The sequence below is a fragment of the Oncorhynchus mykiss genome, chromosome 22 (genome assembly GCF_013265735.2).
Source record: "Oncorhynchus mykiss isolate Arlee chromosome 22, USDA_OmykA_1.1, whole genome shotgun sequence".
NCBI lineage: Eukaryota > Metazoa > Chordata > Actinopteri > Salmoniformes > Salmonidae > Oncorhynchus > Oncorhynchus mykiss.
In genome coordinates this window covers 32,453,700-32,478,407 of record NC_048586.1, presented here as the reverse complement: position 1 = coordinate 32,478,407, position 24,708 = coordinate 32,453,700, and the positions used below count along the sequence as shown (strand labels likewise).

Genomic DNA, 24,708 nt, shown 5'->3' with positions numbered 1-24,708 from the left:
TGATATTTGGATCATCATCTCTCAACATTTCAGTGCATTTTTCATCCATTGTATGGAAATGGGGGGTGAGCCTTTTAATGTGCCCTGCAGTTTCACAGAATATCCCAATGTTGCTGTAATGGTTTCAATCTTCTTCGCAAATGTTGGTGGTTCTATACAAATATTATCAATTCCATGAACCATGTTATTTAGAAAACATATTTAGACAAATCAATATGAGTTTTCTATTTACCAGCTATACCAACCTTTAAGTTTGGCCAGTGTCTTTGTGGTGATTTTACCAACATAATTGGCTATGCAGCATTGGTAATCTCCAATGTCTGCACTTTCAAATGAGCAGAACTCCAAACGAGCAATGGATTCCTGATAGATGATCTTATACTTTTGATCTGTGGCGAAGACTGGTTTCTTATTCTTCAACCAGATGAATTCAAACGGAGCTGTTCCTTTAATTTCACATTCGAGTACGGCAGGAGTTTCCTTCACTGCCTCAACCATTTGCAAATCTTTTCAAAAGGAAGGGGTATCTAAGAGTAAAGATCAGATTAAATAAAATAATACAGCTATCTGTAATTTGTGGAAAAATAATTTTAAGCAAATAAAATATGTAATGGTGGCAAACCTTTTACAGATAACTCAGTGATGCTGCTCTCACTACCAGCTTCGTTTGACACCTCGCAAGTGTAGTTTCCGCTATCTAACACATTTACATTGATTATTTCCAAAGTTGCAAAAAGTGATTGTATGTTTATCTCCATCACTGAGATCGTTGTCATTCAGAGACCAGGAAGTTTTGAGTTCAGCTGATCCTTTTGACTATGCACTGCATCCGAGCAGCTATGCCCTGCTTCCACATTAGCTTTGGTTCCATTTTCTAAACAAAGGTTGGGGGTTCTGAAAGAAGTATTGCGTTGCAAAACAGTAAATGTGTTGTCAAACAATAACCAATACGTAACCACCAAAGAGAATACTGTGACATAAAAAATAACATAAGAATATGTTGTAGCTGCATAGCATTAGTGGCTTAAAATATAATTAAATTATGTATTTTTTATTTAAACGGTTGCATTTTCTAAACTAGTATCTGTAGTCACACACACACTGCTATACGACAAGATATCAACATAAAGACCTTACCTTGTGCCATCAACATCCTAGAACAAGTTGAACTCCCATAATCATTTGAAGCTCTTTCAGTTTTGCCTTAGTAATTTCAAGAACAACAACATTTTCTTCAAAAGACTGTTATCCATCCTTTATCCAGGTGATGGACACTCCAGTGTCCTCGTCCACTTGACCTTCGAGCCTCAGTGTATTACCAATGGCTGAAGACACTGAGGTCTCGAAGGTCTTTACGAAACTGGGTTTGTTGATAACCCTCAACTCTGAACTGCATGTAGCAGTGCCAACGCTGTTCGATGCTTTGCAAATGTAAGTACCCTGATCGATCAGCTGAAGATTTTTGATTTGTAGGGAGTATTTAGTCTTGTCAGACGCTATCTGAAAGTTCCCCCAAGAAGAAACAGCAATATTGTCTTTGTGCCAGACAATAGTCATTGGCGAAGAGCCAGTAACTACACACTGGAATGATGCTTGTTTGCCCACGTATAAAGTCATAGGATCAGGTATTGTACTAAATACTGGCGGGTACATCTCTATAAAAAGACATTAAAGATAGGGAAAAGGTAATAGGATATGGATACCTAATTTACATGACAAACCGGTACACTATACAAAGGTTGAGAACAGGTGCACATTACAATTCTTTGTTTAACATTCAACCTGAAAAGAAAACATCAATATACTGTACATAGAGTTGAATAAATATTGTTAAAGGAAACAGAGGACTCACCAATTACTGTCAGTTTGGCGGCACAGGTGTCACTGCCATGCTGGTTTGTAGCCTTGCAATTGTATTCACCACTGTCAGCTTTGGTTGGGCTCAGGAGCTCCAATGAAGATGTCAGTTGCCGACTGAGGATGCAGCAATTGGCACTCTCTTTGATCGAAGTGCCAGACTTGAACCATTTGAAGTTCACATTTGGTGCATCTTCAATTTCACATTCGAACTTGGCTCCGCTGCCAACATTGATCTCCAGGGGCATGATTTTGTACCTGAAAACGGGTGGCACTATAAGGTGCACAAAAATAAAAGTAAATTAGTACACAGGTAGATAATGATGTGAAAATGAACATGTAGACAAGTGCACAGAGCTGGAACAGGGATGGTGGAATGCAATGGTATGGTGGGATGCATTCCAGGAGTGATGGTTAGAGGAGGAAGAAGGAAAGTGACTTCATCACATCATGATTAATGAAACCATGACAAATTTGCACCTGAAAACATGCAAAAGTGTTTCAGTGCCCAGTGGAGAAAGGCCAAGAGTGAAATGTAATAGTTAATGAGTGACGCAAAAACAAATTATAAGCATGAATAGTGAAAATACCTGAGCATGAAATAGAAGAAATAAGCATGTGGATAATGATATAAAACAATACTAAGGTGAATTAGTGGTGGGGGATTGAAAGTATGGTAAAAGCATTCTGACAATTATACACATTTCAATATATGAAATAAAGTATGAGTTTGCTGCCAAGATGAGAATTTTTTAAAATGTTACATTAGAAAAATGTAGTTTGTTTATGTGTATGGTGATGAGTAAAAATAAAACTATCCTCAATTATCCAACCTTTTGAATCAATTGTGAGTCTTGATGATGTTGTGGTCTTTCCAGCTTTCCAGTATGTGTCATGTTCTTTGGAACACTTGAACTCTTTGCCTGATCTACTTTACTGTCACAGTGTGTGTAACCTTACAATGCTCCCCTGTGGCAATGTCCTCCAGAAAAGTGTCAATATCTGGATAATCTTTGAACTTTTCTGGAGGATCATATTTTCTGACCTCTTCTGAAATAAATTCCTCCCTGTGTTCTTTTTGGATGAGTACATCTAAAGACTGTTCAGTTGGAATGGAGGTCATGGGCATGTCAGTGGTGATATCAGTCATACCTACATCTCTTTCATAAGAGTTTACAGTCATACAGTTACAGTCAGTCATTCTATCCACCTGTACTGACTGTTCAAACTCAGCATGTAATTCTGTATTAACTTTCATTGCTGGAGCAACCAATTTGGAGTGAGTTATTTTGGACTCTTGCACCACACTAAGTTCCTCAGTCTCCACTATCGATGACAGCATTTCTTTGGAGGCTGCACTGCTAACCTGTAGTCTTTGGGGCTTGTTGATTGGCATTGTGCTGGGTTGGTCAGATGTAAGAACATGCTGCTTGCGATAGACAATTGAGTAGAAAGCTGCCTGGAGTTCAGTCCTTAGATCTGCAGTCTGGGGGTATTGACCTTCAAAAACAATTGTTATTTCCATAGGGGCACCTGGTGTTGTGATAAGATAAGTGAACATTGCATGTTTCGGTTCCTTGCATACCTTCACTTCCTGTACCTTAGTAGCCTCCAAACTGCCAAAAACATCTGCTAATATAAGTGGCTGATCAAGAGCTACAGCAGACTGAAGTGCATCTTTCAACTGATGTCTGATGTCCAAACTTGTTGGTTTTTGAAACCGAATAACAAATGTGAGCTCCTTTGGAAGAGTTTGACTTTCTCCAGACTCTGAGATGAAAAGATTCATTTTGAGTTTTAACACTAACTGTTGTCGACTCTGATTTGTTTTTTTGTTGGGACATTTTATTTATCAACATACACTTTTCATCCATCGTTATTGACTGACTAACAGACTGTCCTTCCTGTCTAAGGATGGCAAAATCTTGATCTGTAGCTTCCAGAAGTGCACTACTCTCAGTTGTGATCGCATTCTTCACTATTTGTATGGGCTCAATAGGTACTTTAGGATCTATTTTGGTTTTGCATGTACATTTGTCAACAGCTGTCAAACTCACAGTATGTCCTTCCTCTAATGCTTGACTATCTGCCACATGTGTAACTTGTATGATGTTCCAACAATCTTCTTTTTGGATCAATGCACGGTGCTGTTTCACATCACTAGTAAATGGTGTTTCTTTGGGTAGCTGCATGGGCTGTGAAGTGACCTGAAGAATGTTCTGTGGTCTGGATTCTGATCTAAGCTCTGACTGAACTCCTGTCATGGACACATCAAGATCTTTGGAATAATCTGCGCTTCTTTCCTCTGAGGTTGCTGCATGTTGTCTATCTTTCTCCTGCTTCTGTGTAGCTGTCTGTTGGTCTGGATTTTCAATGGTAATAATTCCCTCTTTGGTTAAGGCACCTTCTGGATGAACTGATTGAAGATGTAATGCGGTAGGGGTTTGTTTTTGGGGCTGAATGGTCATTGTGTCTCTCTTGGCCTCAAACTCAGTGGTATATTCGCAAGTTACAGATCTCCGTTCATTGTGGGTTACTTTCTGCCTGAGAATATAATGAGATAGCACTTTCTAAACTCTGCACTTGTTCTGTGTGTTCCGCTTGTAACATCTGCTTCTCCTCAGCTGTCAGCGCAGATTTCATAACGTAATCCTTACGAAGGAGAGCCTTCTCTGCATCCGGTCTCTGCATGGGGAATTTAGTCTCTTTTGATAATGCTTGTTTAGTCTCCGGAACTAAGGCGAGAATTGGTTTGAACGATCCTTTTGTCACTGAAGACTGAAGAGCAGAATCAGTAGAGGGCACATCTGTTGTATGTCCCTCAGGAATCATCTGTTTTTCAGTTGACATAGCGGAATACAATATCTTGTGAATAAGAATTTCTTGTGATCGTTCTTTTAAAATTGACAGTTGGGATTCAACTTGATGACTACTGACAAGATGTTTTGGTCGGAGGTTGGCTTTACTTGATCTGCATGCCTGTCACCTGATATCTCTGTGCTTACACTCGCCAAGGTGGTTATCTCCTCAGAAGAGGCAGACATTAATTTTGAATGCTTCTCTATTGAAGATAGAAGCTCTATGACTTCTGGGCTTTGGATACGGTCACAGTGCTGGTTTGTGAGCTTTGGGCTCTCCTGAACAGCAGATGTATGAAAGGCAGTTGTACGGAGCTGTTTCCTAGGAACTACTGAAACTTGAAGTGGAAGGGTGACACGCACAGACACTCTCTCTTGTACCTCATGTGACTGCAGAACTGCAGCCTGATGGGTGACCTTCTCTTTTTGGAAAGTAGTCGCTGAGTTATCCAACTCTCTAAGGGTTTTTACAACGTGGCTGTCTTCTGTGCTAATGGTGGCCCTGTCCTCTGTGCCAATGCTGGCCCTGGCCTCTCCAGGAAGGTTGACCTAATACAAGTGGGACTCTGTAGCTTGTTCAGCTGACATGGATACTTTATAATATTTTTGAACAACCATGTGTTCCTTATACTGAGATACAGAGACAGACTCTTTAAACACAATTAGGTCAGCACTACAAGAGGCCTCCCCAGATGGGTTGGAAGCCTTACATGTGTAGAGACCACTGTCCTGCTGTTGGATGCCCTTCATGTTGATGAAGCCATATATAGGTTTGATTTGGCTAGTGAAATTAGGTGGTTGACCAGTGGCTTTAAAGTAAGCCTCACCTCCCTCTTGGCATGTTATAGGTTTGATTTGGCTAGTGAAATTAGGTGGTTGACCAGTGGCGTTGAAAAATGTTTCAACCCATTGCTCAGCTGTAGTTGAAGCTCTCTTTCTCACCTCCAGGTAAGTAGTACAGGTTGTCTGGCCAAATCTATTGTTAGCTGTACAAGAGTACTCACCTTCATTCTCTGTTTTTACCTCAGATATTATTAAAGCGTACTTGTCTTTTTCATGAACCAATTTGTAAATTGATGAAGAAGTAATGACTTTCCCATAAAACCACAAAACAGTAGGCTTTGGAAGGCCAGATACTGTGACAATAAATCTAGCTGCCTCTCCAACATTGACAGCTGCTGGTGAGAGTTGGGTCAAAAATATAGGCTTTTCTTTTTTATTCTCTAAAGTACTAGAATAGCGGGTTTTTTTTGTGAGGTAACTTAAGGTCAGTAGTGTAGAAATCTTGTTCTTCTTTCACTGTCGTCACAGTCGAGCTAGAATATTCTGCGTAAAAAATATTGAGCTAGATTGAGATGAAGTTTCCATAAAAGAAAGGGTTATGCTGGTCAATTGTGTGTCCGTTGCATAAAGGGTGATATCAAGACAACACCAGACAATCATTGACATCAGCATATACCTCCTTTATTTATACATAAATAAACACTGTTAGAGACTAACTAAAGTGATATCTGTACAAATAAATAATGTATTTCAATTACTCCCATGTCCAAATGAATCCATTGCTTGTTCATTCAGATCAGTCAAATTTGTGAATATTTTATAACCCCAAATATATAGTATTCATTAAGAATATAATTGCCTCTTAAATATTCAGTGAATCATACATGTATTTACAGCACACACAGTTTGTATATAATGACCCTTTTAATTTTTTTTTACAGCCAACCCCAAGGTTTTATTTTGAATGGTGTAATTTTACATTGTGGTCCTAATGAAAAAAATATACTCTACAATAGTACATTCAATATTACATTTGAATTGTATTTGATAAATGTTTTTGTTGTGTACCAGATTGTTTTCAAATTCATTCATTCATCAAAAGATAAATAAAACTAACTAAACTCTGCACATCAGTGATTCTAAGCACTATGCCATAAATAATAACATATACTTTATCATGCTAACAACACTGAGTTATCATGGATGCATACGTATATGATTCATTTGAACTATTTGGCTAATTAAAACATTGGACATTTTGATACAAGATCTTAATATGGGCCTAACACGAATGCCTTGATAACAATGTTTTGATTACACATGCGTGGTAAGTATTCATACACATTTTGTCACCTTAAATAAAACATTTAAGCATTAACTTTTTTTTTACTGTTTTGAAAAGCAAACATTCCCCTTCACCAAAAATGATTATAACATGTATAATCATTCTGATGTGTGAAGTGAGTACACACTATACACAATAAATAGGATCTACACTTACATACAGTAAAAACATTTTAATTGAGTTCAAAAAACAAATGACATGAAGAGATTAGAACACTTTCAACAAAGCAGTTGTTTCAGTATATCCAGATTTGTTTTGGATAAGACACTTGTACTCTCCGGCATCCTTTTGGGTGACATTTGTGATGATCAAATTAAAATGTCCAGATGCTTTCTCTTGGATCATGTACCGAGTGTCTTTCACTGGATCGCCATCTTTGTACCATTCAGCGGTGGGATGAGGTTTACCATTCACTAAACACTGGAGGACCACTGGAGTTCCTACTGCTGTGGTAACGTTTGTCAAAGGAATAATGCATTTTGGTGGAGTTTCAGTCATTTGAAACTGGAAACTACACAATTCTGATGACTTTCCTTTGAAATCTATTTTGTCATCTTTGGCGGGCTCTGCGAAAAGGCCAAAGTTTATACTGACATATTTCTGTCCCAGCTCGCTCATCTCATTGTTCGTCATGGCTACAAGTCTAACAGCCTTTTGTGATTCATCAGCTTCCTGCTCAAATTCAAATTCCAGCTCTATTTCTGATGCTTGCTCACCATCAAACTGATTCCCAACAACCAAGTCAAACTTTTGAGGCTGAACTTTAGCACTACCAAGTGACACAGCTGTCAATTCTCTCCCTCTTGTTTTTCCTATAAAGCTTTTAGGATTCAACACAAGAAGAGATGCCCTGCAAAGAGTTTCCCCAACCACATTGATGGCCCGGCAGGAGTATATTCCACTATCATGAGCGCTGACGTTCCTAATCTTAAGGAAATGATTGTCTCCATCAGATGAGTGCAAGTATTTATTGTTATTGTGAGGGACCTTTTTGTTACCTTTAAACCATGATACTATGGGTGATGGAATTCCCATCAGAGAACACTCAAACATTACAGTTGTATTCTCAGGGGTTTCCATATCACAAATTGGGTTGATGAAGCGAGGCGGCATTTCTGTGACCTCAAAAGCTATTTTCAAATCATCCCTTTCCTGCGTTACAAAGTCAACTCCACTCTCCTCGTACATACTCGGAAGAACATCGAGTGATATTATCATACTTTTATTGTCAGCGGTGTATTCTGGGATGGTAATTATCTTCACCTGTCTCTCAAACTCTTGAACCTCATTTTCATCCAATTCCACCTCCAATAGAATTTCCTGAGGGGAGCAAGACCTCGATGAGTCATCGTCTTCCTCAACATCAAACTCCATCACATGCTGATGGGTGACTGACGGTGGTGGGGGCATATATCTGACCTCGTTGGATATAACTACAACTAGTGCAACGCTTTTTGCCTCTCCTACATAGTTAACAGCTTCGCAAATATATTCACCTTGATCAGCTTTCGTAATGTTCTGAATAACAAGCGAGATATTGTCACCATCTCTGTCCATTGTAATCCTTTCATCTGCAACAAATTGGGTTTTGTTTCTAAACCACTTCACTTCAGGTGAAGGCAACCCAAACAACTCAACATAAAACGATAATGAATCGTGTTCAAAAACTCTCCTTTTGGTGAGAGGTTTGAGGAAAGCCGGAGGGATTCCATGGACTTTTTCCTGTAGTCCTCCAAGGCCAAGGGCACGCTCTGAGAGGAAACGTCCTTCATCTAATCTAAATGCAGGGGGTGTTGTCTCAATGCCCTCATCATCGGGTGACCTCAAGAACTTAGCAGGAGAAAATAACCTCTCACTGGAGTCAGTGGATGGTCTTTTACGTTCAAGAGGAGAGAAGGCATACTCATTAGGGGTCATATAACCTGCCGGGGTTTCAGTTTCAGGAGTGTGGAAAGATTCTGGAGTTTTAGGGAGCTGCAAAATTTCATTTGAAGAATCTGGAGTATAGAACTGCTCGATTTCGGTTAATTCCTCACTAAATGTGCTACCACACTCTATGGACATTTCTGACTCTGGTGATAAGGGTCTGCCCCATTCAGTTGGTGGGTGGTAGTAGTCATAAACAGTACTGAAGATCACTACCTCCTCCTCAAGTGAGGTCACACCTGAAGCACCTTCACTGACAGCTGTACTTAGATCAGCACTTTCTGGTTTAGCCTCTGCTTGATGTTGTGAACCTTGTGCAGCAAGATAATCTGTACATCCATCTCCTTTGAGCTTGACGCTAACTGATTTTGAAACCCCTGAAGGCTCACCACTCTCAGCAACAGCATGTTCCTCATTTTCCTCTGCTGTTTCTTCACTAACAATTTCACTATGTGCCCAAGAAACACTGACAAATGTGCTATCCTTTGAGAGTTCAGATAGAGACAAGTTTTCATTAATATCAGTCATGTCATTGCCAACAGAAGACTGAGTGTCCAATCTATGAATTTCTGGAGTTGCAAATGAGCCAGATAATCTTTTTAGCTTTACAGACTCATCACAGACTGACGCTGAAACATCATCTGGGGTCTCCGACACTGGGATTTTTTCACAAAGACTGTCCTCTATCATATTTTGATCTATTACATGAGGTCCCATACTTTCTGTTGAATGGCTAGTCTTTACTGCTTTAACTGCCTCAGGTCTGACAGGCTTTGGTGACACCTGCACCTCTCTTATACTTGAGAGGGGAACACAGTGTTTTAAGTGACTGTGGGTGTCAATTATGTCAGCTTCCGCAACAGTTTCTCCAGAAATCATACAGATTTCATTGTCTTCCTCCAGAGTATGAGACATGGTCTGGACACACTCTGGGGCACATTTGGGGGAGACTGATTTCACTTTGGCAGAAATCTGTGCACCACCGAGTAACACAACCTCTGGCCCACTTTTGGCTGAAATTAGCTTTGCTCTCAGAATCTGTGTATCACTACCTTCTAATAACATAGTGTCTTGTTTGGACTGCAGTGGAGTTCCTTCCACAACATTAGTTGCCAATGACTTATCATCATGATCAAGATGGATTACAACTTCTGGGATATCCTCCTCAGGGAAATATGACTCTGTGGACTTTTTCACTTCATCAACAGAAGTGGTATCTAACAATTCAGGTGCCTCTGACAATGCAGGTGCCTCAAATGCCTGCTTAATTTGTGACACTTTGACTAGCACAGCAGATGATTGCAGACCACACCCAGTAATAGTAGGTGCCTCTTTTGAAACACTTTGTTTTGGTTTAGATACGTTTGAAACATACTCTTCAGGGCTGTGGGAACCTATAGAGTTGTCCAGCTCATGCATTAATGCCTGATCAGTAATATCACTAGTATGGCTAAGAGGGGAATGCCTCAAATCTTTAGAAACTCTGGATAGTATATACTGTTTGCTCTCACTTGCCATGTCTGCTTCTGATCTAGATAATTTTGAAACATTATCCTTAGGGTTGTGGGAACCTACAGATTTGTCCAAAGTCTGCATCAATGTCGGGTCAGAAATATGCCCAGTATCACTCAGAGGGGACTGCTTCAAATCTTCACAATTTCCAGATAGTATATGTTGTTCCCCTTCACCAGCCATGGTTGCTTCTACCTCAGAAGATCTAGCAATAGCCACAGGAGATTGGAAGGACACATCAGATCTGATTTCAACCTTTCCGGTTTGGCCTTCTGAAGAACGTATCTTCTCAGATTCACTGACTACCTGCGCGGCATCATAGCAGAATGTGAATTTGTGTTTCATAGGATGGGAACTGCCATCGTCCTCAGACATCTCTGCTTCTTTTCCAATCATTTCGAATGGAACTGGTGTTGGAGCAGTGATCCTGATCTCGACAGGAGAACAATAATATTGTGAAGTGTCTGAAGCACGAGGTCTGTGCAAGTCAGCCTGTGGCACCTGTAGTAAAGATTTCTCATCCATTTCAACACCATTGTACGATTCAAGTTCATCGTCAATCATTTGGTCAAGATCTTCTTCACTCATTTCATACTCTGTTGTCACTTTCACTTTATACGAAGACACTGGCGATGGAAATTTTCTTAATTGCTTACTTTCAGTAACTTCTAGTGTAGCAGAGGAGGTTGACTTTCCGAATGTATTAGTTATAACACAACTAAATGTCCCTTCATGGTATATAGTGGGATAGTAGATGGTTAGCGTGGTTTCATTCAATTTGGTGAGAACATCAAAGTCTGGGTTTTGACCGATTGGTTGGTCATCTTTGAGCCAAGTGACAATTGGTTGAGGGTCACCCCGAAAACAACATTTAAAGTCTGTCATCTCTCCCCTCTTTACTTTCAAGGATGAGATTTCTCTCACAAAGATAGGTACAGAAGTTTTTGGTGAAGTCTTAACTTCGTTTGTCCCCTGAGGCATGTCCATTTGGTGAAGGTTTTCTTTTGAGCTGGATTGTTTGCCATCTTCTTTCCTCTCTGCAGTCCCCCCCATAGCCACTTTGTCATTGTGTCTCAAGTCAGATTCACAATTAGAAGGCCCTTCTGCACCAACTTCAGCTTGAGAGCCATGCTGACCAATGTGAAGTTCTCTCGAAGGTGAACAGCATCTACCAAGTGAGGCTTCTCTACCAGGTTCTTTCACAGGTGATTGACCTCTGTCATGTGAGCGTTCTCTGCCAGGGGAGGGCTCTCTACCAGGTGAGGTTTCTCTAACTGATGAGGACCCTCTCACAGGTGAGTGAGACCCAAATGACATTTGATGAAACGTCTTGATATGATGAGAAACAGGTTCATAAGAAGGACCTTCATTGGCATCATCTCCACTGACATCAGTTCTCCTACGATGGTGTTGTGAAAGTTCAGCCATAGCCCAATCCTCTTGAGAGACATTCTCACCAATCTGATGTTGTCTCATAGGTGAAGATTCTTTCACATGAGAGTGCTCTTTCACATGCGAGGACCCAAGAGACATTGTACGAGACTTCTCATTCTGATGAGAGACTGGTTCAAAAGAGGAACTTTCATACTGACCAATGTGATGCTGTCTCATAAGTGAGGGTTCTTTCACAGGTGAGCGTTCTTTCACAGGTTCATTAGAGGAACCTTCCTGAGGTCCACTGACATCGCTTTTCTTTGAGTGTTGTGAATGTTCAGCCAAAGCCCAGTTGGACTCTAATTCAACAGCTTCTTCTTGTTCGGTGAGAACGTCTTCTTGCCATTTTAAGATGCGCTGAGCCAAAGCTTCCTCTTCGCTCACAAAATACTCACTTTCTGTTGCCTGCAGCCTTGTTTCATCTACAACGGTTTGTGGAGGAGGGGGCCATTGGAAACTTTCATCTCTGAAATCATGATGGACATCCTTACTCAGGGACTTTTCCTTTGCCGTCCTTTCTGGCGAAGATCTTCTTCTTTCATCTCTGTAGTCATAAGGGGCATGCTCACTCAGAAACCTTTCCTTTGTTGTCTTTTCTGGAGAAGGCCTTCTTGAACCTTCATGGGCTCTAGCATCACGGAGAAGTATTTCCTTTGTTGTCTTTTCTGGATGAGACTTTCTTCCTACATCTCTGTATTCATGAGGGGTATCCTCAGTAAGAAACTTTTCATTCATTGTTTTTTCTGGTGAAGACCTGTCATATCTGTATTCAGGAGGGATATCATTCTCAGTAAGGACATGTTCCTTTACAGTCTTTTCTTGTGAGGACCTTCTCTCATCTCTGAAACCATGAGGAACATCCTCAGTCGGGAACTTTTCATAGTCTGTCTTTTCTGGGGAAGGCTTTCTTCTTCTCGTTGAATCTGCCTCAGAGTGAGCGGTTGATCCAAGAGTAATGCCTTCAGCAGACATTTTTGACTCCGCCACTTTCCTAGCGATATATGGGGAGTACTCTGCACCAACCCAATCAGAATCCAAGTCAACAGCTATCTCCTGCTCAGTCAAGACGTCTTGCTGCCATTTAATGATTCGATGTCCCAGAGCCTCTTCCTCACTCCCAAACATTTCACTTTTGTGGGTCTTTTCCCGGGATAAAAGACACTGCTCTTCTTGTGTTTGCTTCTCACTGGCACGCCTTTCTCTTGGGGAACGGGACAAATTCTCTACAGGTTCACTCTTCAATCCATAAATATGTTCCTGGGATAGATGGTGCTCTTCCTCTGTTTTCTTCTCATTGGCACTCCTCTCTTTTGATTGGGAAAGTGAAACAATCTGGAAAGGGGCAATATTTTCCAGGGATAAACTGACCTTTTTCAGGGATAAATGGTGCTCTTCCCATGTTACCTCACTACTTTCTGCAGGACTCTTTTTCTGAGAACTGGGCAAATGTTGGAAATTTAATGCCTCAGTTTCTGTTGCAGATTTTCTATCTACCTCCTCACCATACATATTGACATGCCTCTCTTTTGGGGAATGGGACAAATTCAATTCATTATTTTTTTCTCGTGATACAGTGTTCTCTTCTCCTGTTTTCTTCTCACTGGCACTCTCCTCTTTGGTTTGGGAAAGGGACAAATTCTGTTCAGTTCCACTCTTCACTCCATACACATTTTCCAGGGGTAAGCAGACCTTTACCAGGGATGGATGATGCTCTTCACAAGATTTCTCTTCAGTTTTTGTGTCTGTTTTTCTCTCTACCTCCTCACCATATAATATTTCAGATTGCGTGTATGACAAATCCCTTGCCTTTGAATGGTCGGTTTCATGCTTAAACTGTTCCTCTTGGTCCATCTGCATTCCTTTTTGCCCTTTTCTAATCCGCAAGGCTAAAGGTTTATCTTCACATTCACTCTCAATGTTCTCATACCGGTTTTCTGCAAAGCTGGGTTGTTTTTCAAATTGTTCTTCAGTGCTCTTCACAGTATCCTCTTGTGTATTAGTTGTCTTACTGGAAAATATTTCCTTCAGTGGTTTGTTTGTGCTTGTTCTGGAAAAATCATCCTTTTCAGCAATGTTTAGAGATCTCCTTGTTTCAGAACAAGCTAAGATAAAGGGCCCCTCCATCTTTGTCTTCAAGTCTTCAGACAACTTCTTATCTAAATAGTCCTCACCTTGATTTCCTATGTAGTGTGCACCTCGATTTTCTAAATCCTTACCTATCTTATGTTCGAATCCTAACTCATGTTGAGGTTCCCCTTGAGTAAGGACCATTTTATCCATATGTGTTTCAGAGACTCCTTCATCAAAGTATTTTTCATTTCCTGTCGCTTCTAGATCATCTTTTAACATTTGAATGGCCCTAGTTCGAGACTGAGGTTCAAATGAATGTCTCACGCGGGGCTGTGTTGACTCAGCACAATGTGTGGGAATTCTGTCATATCTACCATAGAATTCGGCAGACACTTTATCGTTTCTAACGTTTCTTTCAAAATGTCGAGCATGCTGCAAGTCTCCAGGTAAGGAGGCAGGATTCTTGACCCTTAATTGATCAACATAATCTACATAGCTGGTTTCACTCACGTTTGACTCCAAGTCAAACTCTGATGACAGCGTAGACATAGAGAGCCTCTTTTTTCGTTTGACTGCACTTTGTAACAGGCCAAGCTTGGCTTTTACCTCTTCGTGGAGGCTTTCTGTGTCACTGAATCTATCACTGCACCTGTCACTGAACTTGTCGCTGAATCTGCCAGTGTGTCTGTCACAGTAGATATCACTGTATCTGTCGTTAAACCTTTCAGACCTACTAACTCTTTCTCCACCAAATATAGAAGGTGGAGAGAGGGCCCGTTCAGATGCTGTTTCATTCAGATTAGTTTCTTTATCTTTCCCTCTTGTTGGTGATGAACTTCTGAAGTACAAGGTGTGAACCGGTGCATCCTTAGATCTAGATCTGCCGCTAGGTTTGAACTTTTGATCAAATGGAGACCCAACACATCTCAAGTTAACCCTGAATTTGCTCTCCTTTTTTTGATCAACCAACGAGTCTAGGCTTCCGTGAAGTCTAGTTGACCGTCTCATGTGGCTTAGATCATTGCCTTCTTGTTCTTCCCTCATTGACACCAGAAGTGATGATATGGACTCTGCAGACCCCTCTGTGTTAATAACCATTACTTTGTAACTGCCGGAGTCTTTGTCTTTTATACTATCAATGACTAAACTAGTTTCATGCATGTGCAAAGTGCTCTCTGTTCGTATTCTCCGACGGCTTTCTTTATGAATTTGTCTATTGTTATGAAACCATATTATGGTTGGGGTTGGGAAAGCTACCAATCTGCATCTAAACACAGCAGGTTCCCCCTCTAAAACATTCTGGAACTTCAGCTTTTTTTGAAAAGATGGCTTGATGGAAGAATTGTTGGCTTGATCCAAGTCTGAAAAGGCTCCGCGCATCTGCCCTCTGTTCATTCGAAACACAGTCCTTTTATTATAAAACAACTCTGAAAAATAAAATAAAAATTATTTCAATAAAATGGGTTAAAAAAAAGAACATTTTCAAATTGTTGAAATTAATATTAATGAAAATATTAAATTACATGCAGCAAGTCACAAAGCCATAAAAAACTATTTCACTCACCATATTTGTTCGAATAAACGCAAGACTGGATTCTTTTTTAAAGATTCTGACACGAAAATTGCTGGATGTTTTGTTCCTTCTTCTGTGGACATTTCTTCAGAACATAAATTTCTTAAAAAGCATAATTATTGCAAAATAAACTGATTTGTTTTTTTAAATACGCTTGCTTTTGCTTAACTTAGTGTGTGATTTAGCTAAATATTCCTTACCTGACTTGCAGAAAGATGAATAAACGCCCTTTCTAATCCTTTAAATGAGGGTAAATTATTCAAAAACAATTAATGAGAAACATGGCTCTCAAATTATACAAAAAAGTACAACTTGTAAGAGCAGCTCTACAATTGTATGAGAAGGCGTTTATTCGAACTAATATAGTTTACAGGTATAATCATGTTATTTAAAAAGCAAACAACAATTAATCACATACCACTTTCTGCAAGCCAGTCTAAGAAATATTTGCAGGAGGAAGGAGAGTTCCAGATGCAAGACATTTTAAGAAGCAATTAAAAGATGTAGCTATTTCCATATCTTTTAAAGGATAGTTTCCTCTGGTCTGTAAACTTTAAAAGATACACATCCTGTACCTTTTTGGGGAACCATTACAATACAGTATGAACCCTCGTGCTTAAAGGATAAGATTGATAGATATACCCACATTTTTTTTCTCTAAAACCAAGCCGTTTTCATCAGTGCCTGCTATACAATAACCAATAATATAATACAAGGACCTAACATTATGTGGACATTGAAGAATACATAAGATTAACATTTTCCATCAAAAACATGTTGCCTGCTTGCATGCAGTGTGAACATTCAGAAATCACTTATCAATATACTCAGATTCATGTCATTCAACTAAGGGATAGATAAAGTACATTTCAGTAATAAAGGGTAAATGAGTCTTACCTTTGACTTCTTGCTCAATGGTTGCTTCAATCTCTTCCTTCATATTGGTTACTGTAAAGGAAATGAAGAGTTGCTGTCAGCTAAGACAGTAATCTAAGATGATGATGGGTACCAATTCCCTTCCATTTTGGCTTCATTTCATCCTCTGTATGTGAGAGCCATATAGTTTTTTTAAATTAAAGAAAAAGATACTGTACTGATCCATCTATACATTTTGAGAATGCTCATTTCAAGGAGCAATATTGGACTTAATGCTTAGCTCAGATGTCATTTCCTCGAAGAGACATCCTGCTGGACAAAGGTTATGCTAACTAATTATTTCAAACTCTTTCACTGATTACAATCATATGACCATGTTTCCACTTTGATGGTACAAACAAAAAAAGCAGTTTGACAGTTGGATTCAACTCCAGATAGTATAGGCTACAACATGCACAGTCCACAGAGCTTTCGCTGAGAGGGATTTCACAACCAAGGACAGAAAGGAGTGAGAAAGGAATGACAGAAGGAGAATGTACTACCTACTCAAGCTGCAAGGAGAGCAAGAAGTGACAGAAGAATGAAGCATCTAGGTATTAGAACTAAAGAAGTGAATAACACATTTATGCTATTCTATTTTAAATTGTGAGGTATAAATTGTGAGGTTAGTAAACAGAAACATGGGAAAAATAGGGTTCTTTCAAGAAGAAGGAAGTCGTTTGGATAGTTTAATAAGAGGTGTTGGTTGGTGGTGTTAAATAACAAGTTAACTTCTTCTTTGGTTACTGCAAGGGCTGCTGTGCACACCGCCTCTCCAGCATTATTTGTTGCTTTGCAAGTGTATTGTCCAGCATGCTCAGAGAAAGCAGCAACTATAATTAGTGGTGTTTGTCATCTCATCAGAATGAAAAACAATATCTTTAGTAGGCTTAATTGGCTGCTGGTTATGATACCAGCTAATCTCTGGATTTGGCATGCTGGATACACAAGCATGAAACCTGGCCACTTCACCATGCTGAACCACGCAGCTTTCTATTGGGTGAATAAAAGTAGGGTAATATCCTCTGCGACTAAACAAACACATCATGGGAATCTTAGCCCTCTTCAAAATGTTGATACGATAACATAATCATATAAGGAATGCATTACATTTGTATGAATGGTGTACCTTTACAACTAGCTGACAACAAATGGTCTTCTGTTATGTCATAATTTCCCTTGACTTGGAGTTATTATCACACAAAAATGTAATGGTTACCTTCGACATTCAGTGCAGCTGAACTGGTGGCAACACCACCTTCATTCTTGACCTCACAATTGTAGACCCCCGCGTCCTCTGGGAACACTTCAATGAGCAGCAGACAGTGTTCATTCCCATCACGCAGGAACTTGCACTTGAAACCAGGGGAGAGAGCCTGGGAGTTCTTGTACCAGAACACCTGGGGCTGGGGGACGCCAGTCACTTCCACAGAGAAGCGAGCAGGTTTGCCGGACTCCACAGACAGGGGCTGCATGTGGTTAATGATCTGAGGTGGCTCGGGGACTAAATTAAAATGAAAACAATTATTACAAATAAATTGTATGAAGAAAGATGGAAGACTGAGGAATAAACCTTGGTCATCATCACTTTGATTCCAGCTGTTAAAAAATATCATGCTGTATCTATCCAGTCTATACTTGCTATGCTTCTTCTCTGGTTCTCTGGCACTGCTATGTCCTCTACAGGCAATGACATGTAACTGCACAGTTACTACGTTAAAGGTATATCATGAAGTTTGACTTACTATTGACATGAAGTGTCACCACCCTCCTGTTCCTGCCAGCGATGAAGGTGTATTCTCCTGCATCACTTCTACAGGTCTCAGTGATGGTCAGACGATGAAGCTTTCTAATGCATGCATAGCTGAACCTCTGCTCAACGGAAAACTGGAGCTCAATGCCGTTCCTCAGCCAGCGACCTTCAATGTCATCCTTATTGACTTCAAACTCGAACATTGTTCTTTGTTTCTCAACAACCTAGAAATTAATAATCATATCAATAATGTTTAAATGGATAAGAAAAAGGTTGTTTTTCTTTCTGTATATAAAAATGTGTGATATTTATATTCACCGTCATTTTGTTCTCAGCAGGTTCTGTAATGCAGACATCTTTGCCCTCCACGGTGAGATGAGCCTTTGACATGCTTGCACCAGCGATTACAGAGTACCCTCCGGCATCAGACATGCAGACGGACTGGATCATTAGACGGTGCAGGAATTCCTCAGTGGATACAGTGTATCTGTCAAGGCATTTAGAAATAAGAGTTAGGATACAAATTAATAGTTAAGATTCGATCGAAGCAATTGTACACCAGAGGGAGTGCTAAACTACTTTTTTAGCACGGCTGTGCTGCGGTGATAAGTTCGAGGCGGATTCAAGTACTGTGAATCAGCACAACCTCGTGTGTACAATTGCTTTTCTACAATAGGTTACCAATGAAATAAAAAACGTTATTTTAATAAATGTATTCATAGGCTACTATTTCATCCCTCAACATAAATATAGGCCTTGTCCTGACACATGGTGGTTGCTGTTTTGTTGCCAGATAATATTTTTGTTCTGTATCTGTGGACGTGACACAGTTGTTCGTTTTAAAAGTTATGTTGCCACACTGGTTGGCAATGTTATTATCCCTGGCTATTAGCCAACTATGGCTAACAGTCAGGGCAAACAGGGAAGCTAGAATAACAGCAAAGTAGCTGTATTTGCATTTCTTTAAGCTGTTTTGGATACATCCATAACAATGAGCTTATGATGCGCGATTTCACCTGGCATAGAAAATGTGCTGTCTCGTCAGGACACTGTTCAGAGGAGCTACCCAACTACACAGCTAAAGCAATCACATCAAACTGAAGCTGGTAAGTCAGCAAAATAGCTACATTTCATGTCGTTCGACCTGTTTCTCTATTGACATTTCTTTTTTAATCTTTTTTACTCCCTTTTTCTCCCCAATTTCGTGGTATCCAATTGTTTTTAGTAGCTACTATCTTGTCTCATCGCTACAACTCCCGTACGGGCTCGGGAGAGACGAAGGTTGAAAGTCATGCGTCCTCCGATACACGACCCAACCAAGCCGCACTGCTTCTTAACACAGCGCGCATCCAACCTGGAAGCCAGCCGCACCAATGTGTCGGAGGAAACACTGTGCACCTGGCAACCTTGGTTAGCTCACACTGCGCCCGGCCCGCCACAGGAGTCGCTGGTGTGCGATGAAACACGGATTTCCCTACCGGCCAACCCCTCCCTAACCCGGACGACGCTAGGCCAATTGTGCGTCGCCCCACGGACCTCCCGGTCGCGGCCGGATACGACAGAGCCTGGGCGCGAACCCAGTCTATTGACATTTCTTTGTATATATCCATAAAAAATTATGGCGATTCATGACTGGCTGAGAAAATATGTCTCTTCATTCTAATGGTTAGGTTGCCAGAGTGAAGTCTTGTAATTCTATATCTATAGACGCTACCCAGTCATTCGTTCTAAATGTTCTGTTGCCAAGGTGGCTGACAAATCCCTTGCTTGCTAGCTAGCCAACCAAGGCTAACACAGTCACGTCAAACCGTGCAGCTAGAATAACACCAAATTAGCTGCATTTAATTTGACCTGTTCTTCTATTGATATTTATTTGTATAGTATATCCATAAAAATTATGCTGATTCATGATTTCGACTGGCTGAGAAAAGATGTCAGTCTCCTCCGGACATGTTAATTGTCAATTGGAGAGCGGAGATCGAATGTCAATATTGAAACTATGTCGAGAGATAAACAGCAACGTTTGTACAACCCCCTGTAAAATATGCCTTTTAAAGGGGAGATCACGTTAATGAATTGTCTGGCTGACCTGATGAGGCTGTGGATGAGCAGGGATTTCTCAGATTAACAGAAAACAAGATTCCCATTTTTACGTCATAGGTTTACCCGTGCTAAACAGTTTTTTTAGTATGGTTTAGGACACGTCTCAACCAATCACAATGCCTGTTTTGTCCAACCCGTTGTAGAATATTATGATATCCATTACTATTTTTACCTGGTCTAATATTCCTGGTAATAAGACATACCTTTCGGAAATGTCCAGTTCCTGTCCATCTTTCATCCACGTCACCTGAGCATTAGGCTCAGAGATCTCACATTCAAAAGTGGCCCTCTTCTTCTCTGTGATCTTGATATCTTTGATATGTTTGGTGAATTCAATAATGCGAGCTAAAACACAAAGAGAGCACAGATATAAGACGTAAGTTTGTGAAATATCAAAGAAAACCTTGTTTTAGAAAATGTAAGAAAAAGAAGAACATACCATCAACATAAAGCTTTGCTGATGACGCAGCAGAACCAGCCACAAACTTGTACTCTGCACCATCACCAAAATGAACATTTCGGATGGTGAGAGAGTGAGTTAGGTGTTTGGTGCGGCTCTGACATCTGTCAGTGGAGCGAATCTCAACACCATTCTTCAGCCACTTGTAGGTGATGCCCTCATAGTTGACATTCACTTCAAATGTGATGGTGTCTTTCTCCTGTGCACTGAGATCTTTCAGCATGTTGGTGATCAAAATGGCTAAGGAAATAAGAAAAATGTTACGATCAATACTGACAAAATGATTGGGGATTACTTCCTTGATAATGAAGAGTGAATTTACCATTGATAGTCAAAGTGGCAGAGACTCTGTCATTTCCACAGACAAAGGTGTATTCTGCAGAGTCTTCACTGCCAGTGTTCATGATCTTGAGCTGGTGAAGTTTGCCCTGCACCACAATCCTGAACTTGTCACTCATTTCTATCTCCACTCCATTCTTCAGCCAGGTGGATGGGACATTGAAATGTGACACTTCGCATTCAAAAGTGGCCACCTGGGTCTCTGGGACTTCAATGTTCTTGATGGGTTTTGTGACACGCAGAGCTGGAAAAATCACATGAAATCAACATTTACGTAAAAGGTATCAATTGAGTATTCGTCGATCATATACCCAGTACTCTAGTCCATTCATCACAAACGCAATACCGACCTTCAACATGTAAAGATGCACTGCATTGCAGGTTTCCAACTACAGCAGTGTACTCTCCATGGCTGTTAGTCTTCACATTCTGGATGATCAGCTTGTGAGCTTTTCTCTCAGACAGAATTTTGATGTTTTCACTTGGTTTAAGCTCGACGTTATTGAACATCCACTTTATAGGGATGTCATCATGAGACAGGCTCAGCTCAAAAGAGGCAGTGGCATCCAATAGTGATGTCACATCTTTAGGCTTCTTAACAATCTTAATTGCTGAAAAAAAGATTGACAAGAGTCAAAAACCTCAAAGGGTAAGTAGAAACATCTCAAGTATAGATACATTTGTATACTTGATTGTATACATCAATTTGTGACAGTTCATATTTTAACTTACTCTCAATGTTCAATTTTGCATTAGCAGATAGTTTTCCAAGTTTGAATCCATAAACTGATTCATCACGTGTGTCGCAGTTCTTGATCTTCAAGGTGTGGATCATGCCATCAATTGTGATTTCATATTTCTCACTAGGGTGGATCTCTACACCATTCTTAATCCATTGTGAGTCCTTCACATTCTTGTGGCTGAGCTCGAGACTGAACTCTGCCTCCTGTGTCTCAGTGACAGTTTGGTTCGTCAGGGTTTTCTTGACTTTCACAGCTATGAAATCAAACATAAACATTACATAACAGCAGGCATATAGTAATCCTATGATAGCCATATATTAATGCCAGTTGAAAACAAACAAAACATTTCTGCTCAAAAGGTAACACCTACACTCAACCCTCAGGGTGGCTGTTGTCTTGGAGTTTGCAACCTGGTAAGTGTATTCACCGATGTCCTGGGGTCTAGTTATGGTAATAACAAGACGTCTGACAGCTCCATTTTTCACATGTTTGACATTGTCACTGAAGTCCACAGGTTGTCCATCCTTCAGCCACTTGCCCTCAGCAGTTGGGTTGGCCACGTCACACTCCAGCTCAGCTGTCTGAGACTCAGCCACAGTCACGTCCTGGAGTGGTCTGTTTATGGCACCACCTGGGAACATGGAGACACGGTTTAGTTTTATATAACAGGCTAAAAGTGAAAGTAGTAGTGAAAGGTGGAGTTATAATCATTAACATAATGGAAATAAGGAATTTTTGATGTTTTTAGACTTGGTCCCTTTCAGGCTATTTTTGTAAACTCAGTGCAGTTTGCTGAATATTTTGTGCAGTTTGAACACTCCAAAGGAACTCAGACCCCTCAAAGAGCCCCTGAAGCAATCCGAACTGAGAACATCTCGAGAGGTTGTCTGAGTTTGGTTCACTTGAATTCCGCTGTCTGGTTCCCTTGAACACAAAGCTCCCCAGTTTAAAGCTAGGGGGCAGAATTTTCACTTTTGGATAAATAGCATGCCCAATTTCAACTTCCTGCTACTCATGCCAACAATATAAGATATGCATATTATTCATAGATTTGGATAGAAAACACTCTGAAGTTTCTAAAACTGTTTGAATCATGTCTGTGAGTATAACAGAACTTATGTAGCAGGCAAAACCCAGAGGACTAACTGTTCAGATGTTCACTATATTGTCTTTGCCATTGGATATTTAATAGGAACCTATTTTCAGTTCCTACCGCTTCCACACGATGTCGCCAGTCTTTGGAATGTGGTTGAGGTTATTCCTTTGTGCTATGAAGAAGTAGCTGGGGACACTTTTGTGAGTTGCGCAAGACGTGAAAAGCAGTGCTGGTTTCTTTTCGTTCCTATATTGAATACAGATTGCCCCGTTTACAATTTGATCGATTATTAACGTTTAAAAATACCTAACGTTGTATTACAAAAGTAGTTTGAAATATTTTGGCAAAGTTTATAGGCAACTTTTGAAATATTTTGTAGTGAGCTGTTTATTTCTGGATCAAACGCGCTTTATAAATGGACATTTTCGATATATATGGACGGAATTAATCGAACAAAAGGACCAATTGTGATGTTTGTGGGACATATTGGAGTGCAAAGGTAATGCATCTTTTCTATTTTATTTCAGCATTTTGTGTAGTGCCTGCTATGCTAGCTCCTTTGTTTACTGCTGGTGCAGATGGGTGCAGGCTATCAGATAATAGCTTCTTATGCTTTCGCCGAAAAGCATTTTTTAAATCTGACATGTTGGCTGGATTCACAATAAGTGTAACTTTAATTGAGTATCTTACATGTGTGATTTAATGAAAGTTTGAATTTTATAGCATTTTATTTGAATCTGGCGCTCTGCATTTCCCCCAGCAATTGGTCAGTTGAGACGCTAGCGTCTCCCCTATCCATAAGAGGTTATTAACTTGTCATTATTCCCGCACCACACACAGACTGCTGCAACACTGTTTCCCCTGCCATAAACACCACACAATAGACTACTGCAACACCGTTTCCCCTGCCATAACCCCTCACAATGGTGCCACAAAAGAGAGAAGATGATGATGCGCAGGTTCGCGGAAAAAACATGCTTTTTTTTGGTTGATATTAATTAGCGATTAATATCCATCCAATATGGCGTAGCAGTCAGACGTCTGTTTGTCTTGTCCTGTCCAATGTATATATATTTTTTTCTTCGTATATATACTGCTCAAAAAAATAAAGGGAACACTTAAACAACACAATGTAACTCCAAGTCAATCACACTTCTGTGAAATCAAACTGTCCACTTAGGAAGCAACACTGATTGACAATACATTTCACATGCTGTTGTGCAAATGGAATAGACAACAGGTGGAAATTATAGGCAATTAGCAAGACACCCCCAATAAAGGAGTGGTTCTGCAGGTGGTGACCACAGACCACTTCTTAGTTCCTATGCTTCCTAGCTGATGTTTTGGTCACTTTTGAGTGCTGGCGGTGCTTTCACTCTAGTGGTAGCATGAGACAGAGTCTACAACCCACACAAGTGGCTCAGGTAGTGCAGCTCATCCAGGATGGCACATCAATGTGAGCTGTGGCAAGAAGGTTTGCTGTGTCTGTCAGCGTAGTGTCCAGAGCATGGAGGCGCTACCAGGAGACAGGCCAGTACATCAGGAGACGTGGAGGAGGCCGTAGGAGGGCAACAACTCAGCAGCAGGACCGCTACCTCTGCCTTTGTGCAAGCAACAATACCTATTTAGCCAATTGGCCTGGACCCTTTTACTGCCGACACGGAGCCCCGCCGATCCATTACAACTGGTCTGTCGACGTAACCGTCCGAGGGGTTTTCAACAGGCTCTTCCGTTGCGACATCCCCCGAAGGCCCTTCTACTAGCCTGCTAGCCCCGGCCCGCTAGCTGTCTGAATTGCTGTGTCTCCAGCTCGCCTAGCTACTCACTGGACCCTATGAAAACTCAGCTAGATCACTTGGTTAGACTGTAAACTCTCCTTCCAGAGGAGCATCTCCAATCCAGAATTAAATCTAGAATCGGCTTCCTATTTCGCAACAAAGC

At 40.5% G+C, this 24,708-nt stretch overlaps 1 protein-coding gene across 1 annotated transcript in view; it reads right to left on the bottom strand.

Annotated features, from left to right (window-relative positions):
• LOC110501775 (titin) overlaps positions 1–24,708 on the bottom strand; it is a 176,725-nt gene that overhangs the window by 129,415 nt on the left and 22,602 nt on the right. Inside the window, exons 26-36 of the mRNA XM_036959133.1 lie at positions 22,042–22,302; positions 21,661–21,924; positions 21,279–21,539; positions 20,912–21,172; positions 20,569–20,829; positions 20,333–20,474; positions 18,345–18,513; positions 18,019–18,250; positions 17,493–17,777; positions 16,256–16,306; positions 1,853–2,131 (exon numbers count right to left, since the gene is read on the bottom strand). Of these exons, the coding sequence (XP_036815028.1) occupies positions 1,853–2,131; positions 16,256–16,306; positions 17,493–17,777; positions 18,019–18,250; positions 18,345–18,513; positions 20,333–20,474; positions 20,569–20,829; positions 20,912–21,172; positions 21,279–21,539; positions 21,661–21,924; positions 22,042–22,302 (2,466 nt within the window). The remainder of the gene's footprint in view (positions 1–1,852; positions 2,132–16,255; positions 16,307–17,492; positions 17,778–18,018; positions 18,251–18,344; positions 18,514–20,332; positions 20,475–20,568; positions 20,830–20,911; positions 21,173–21,278; positions 21,540–21,660; positions 21,925–22,041; positions 22,303–24,708) is intronic.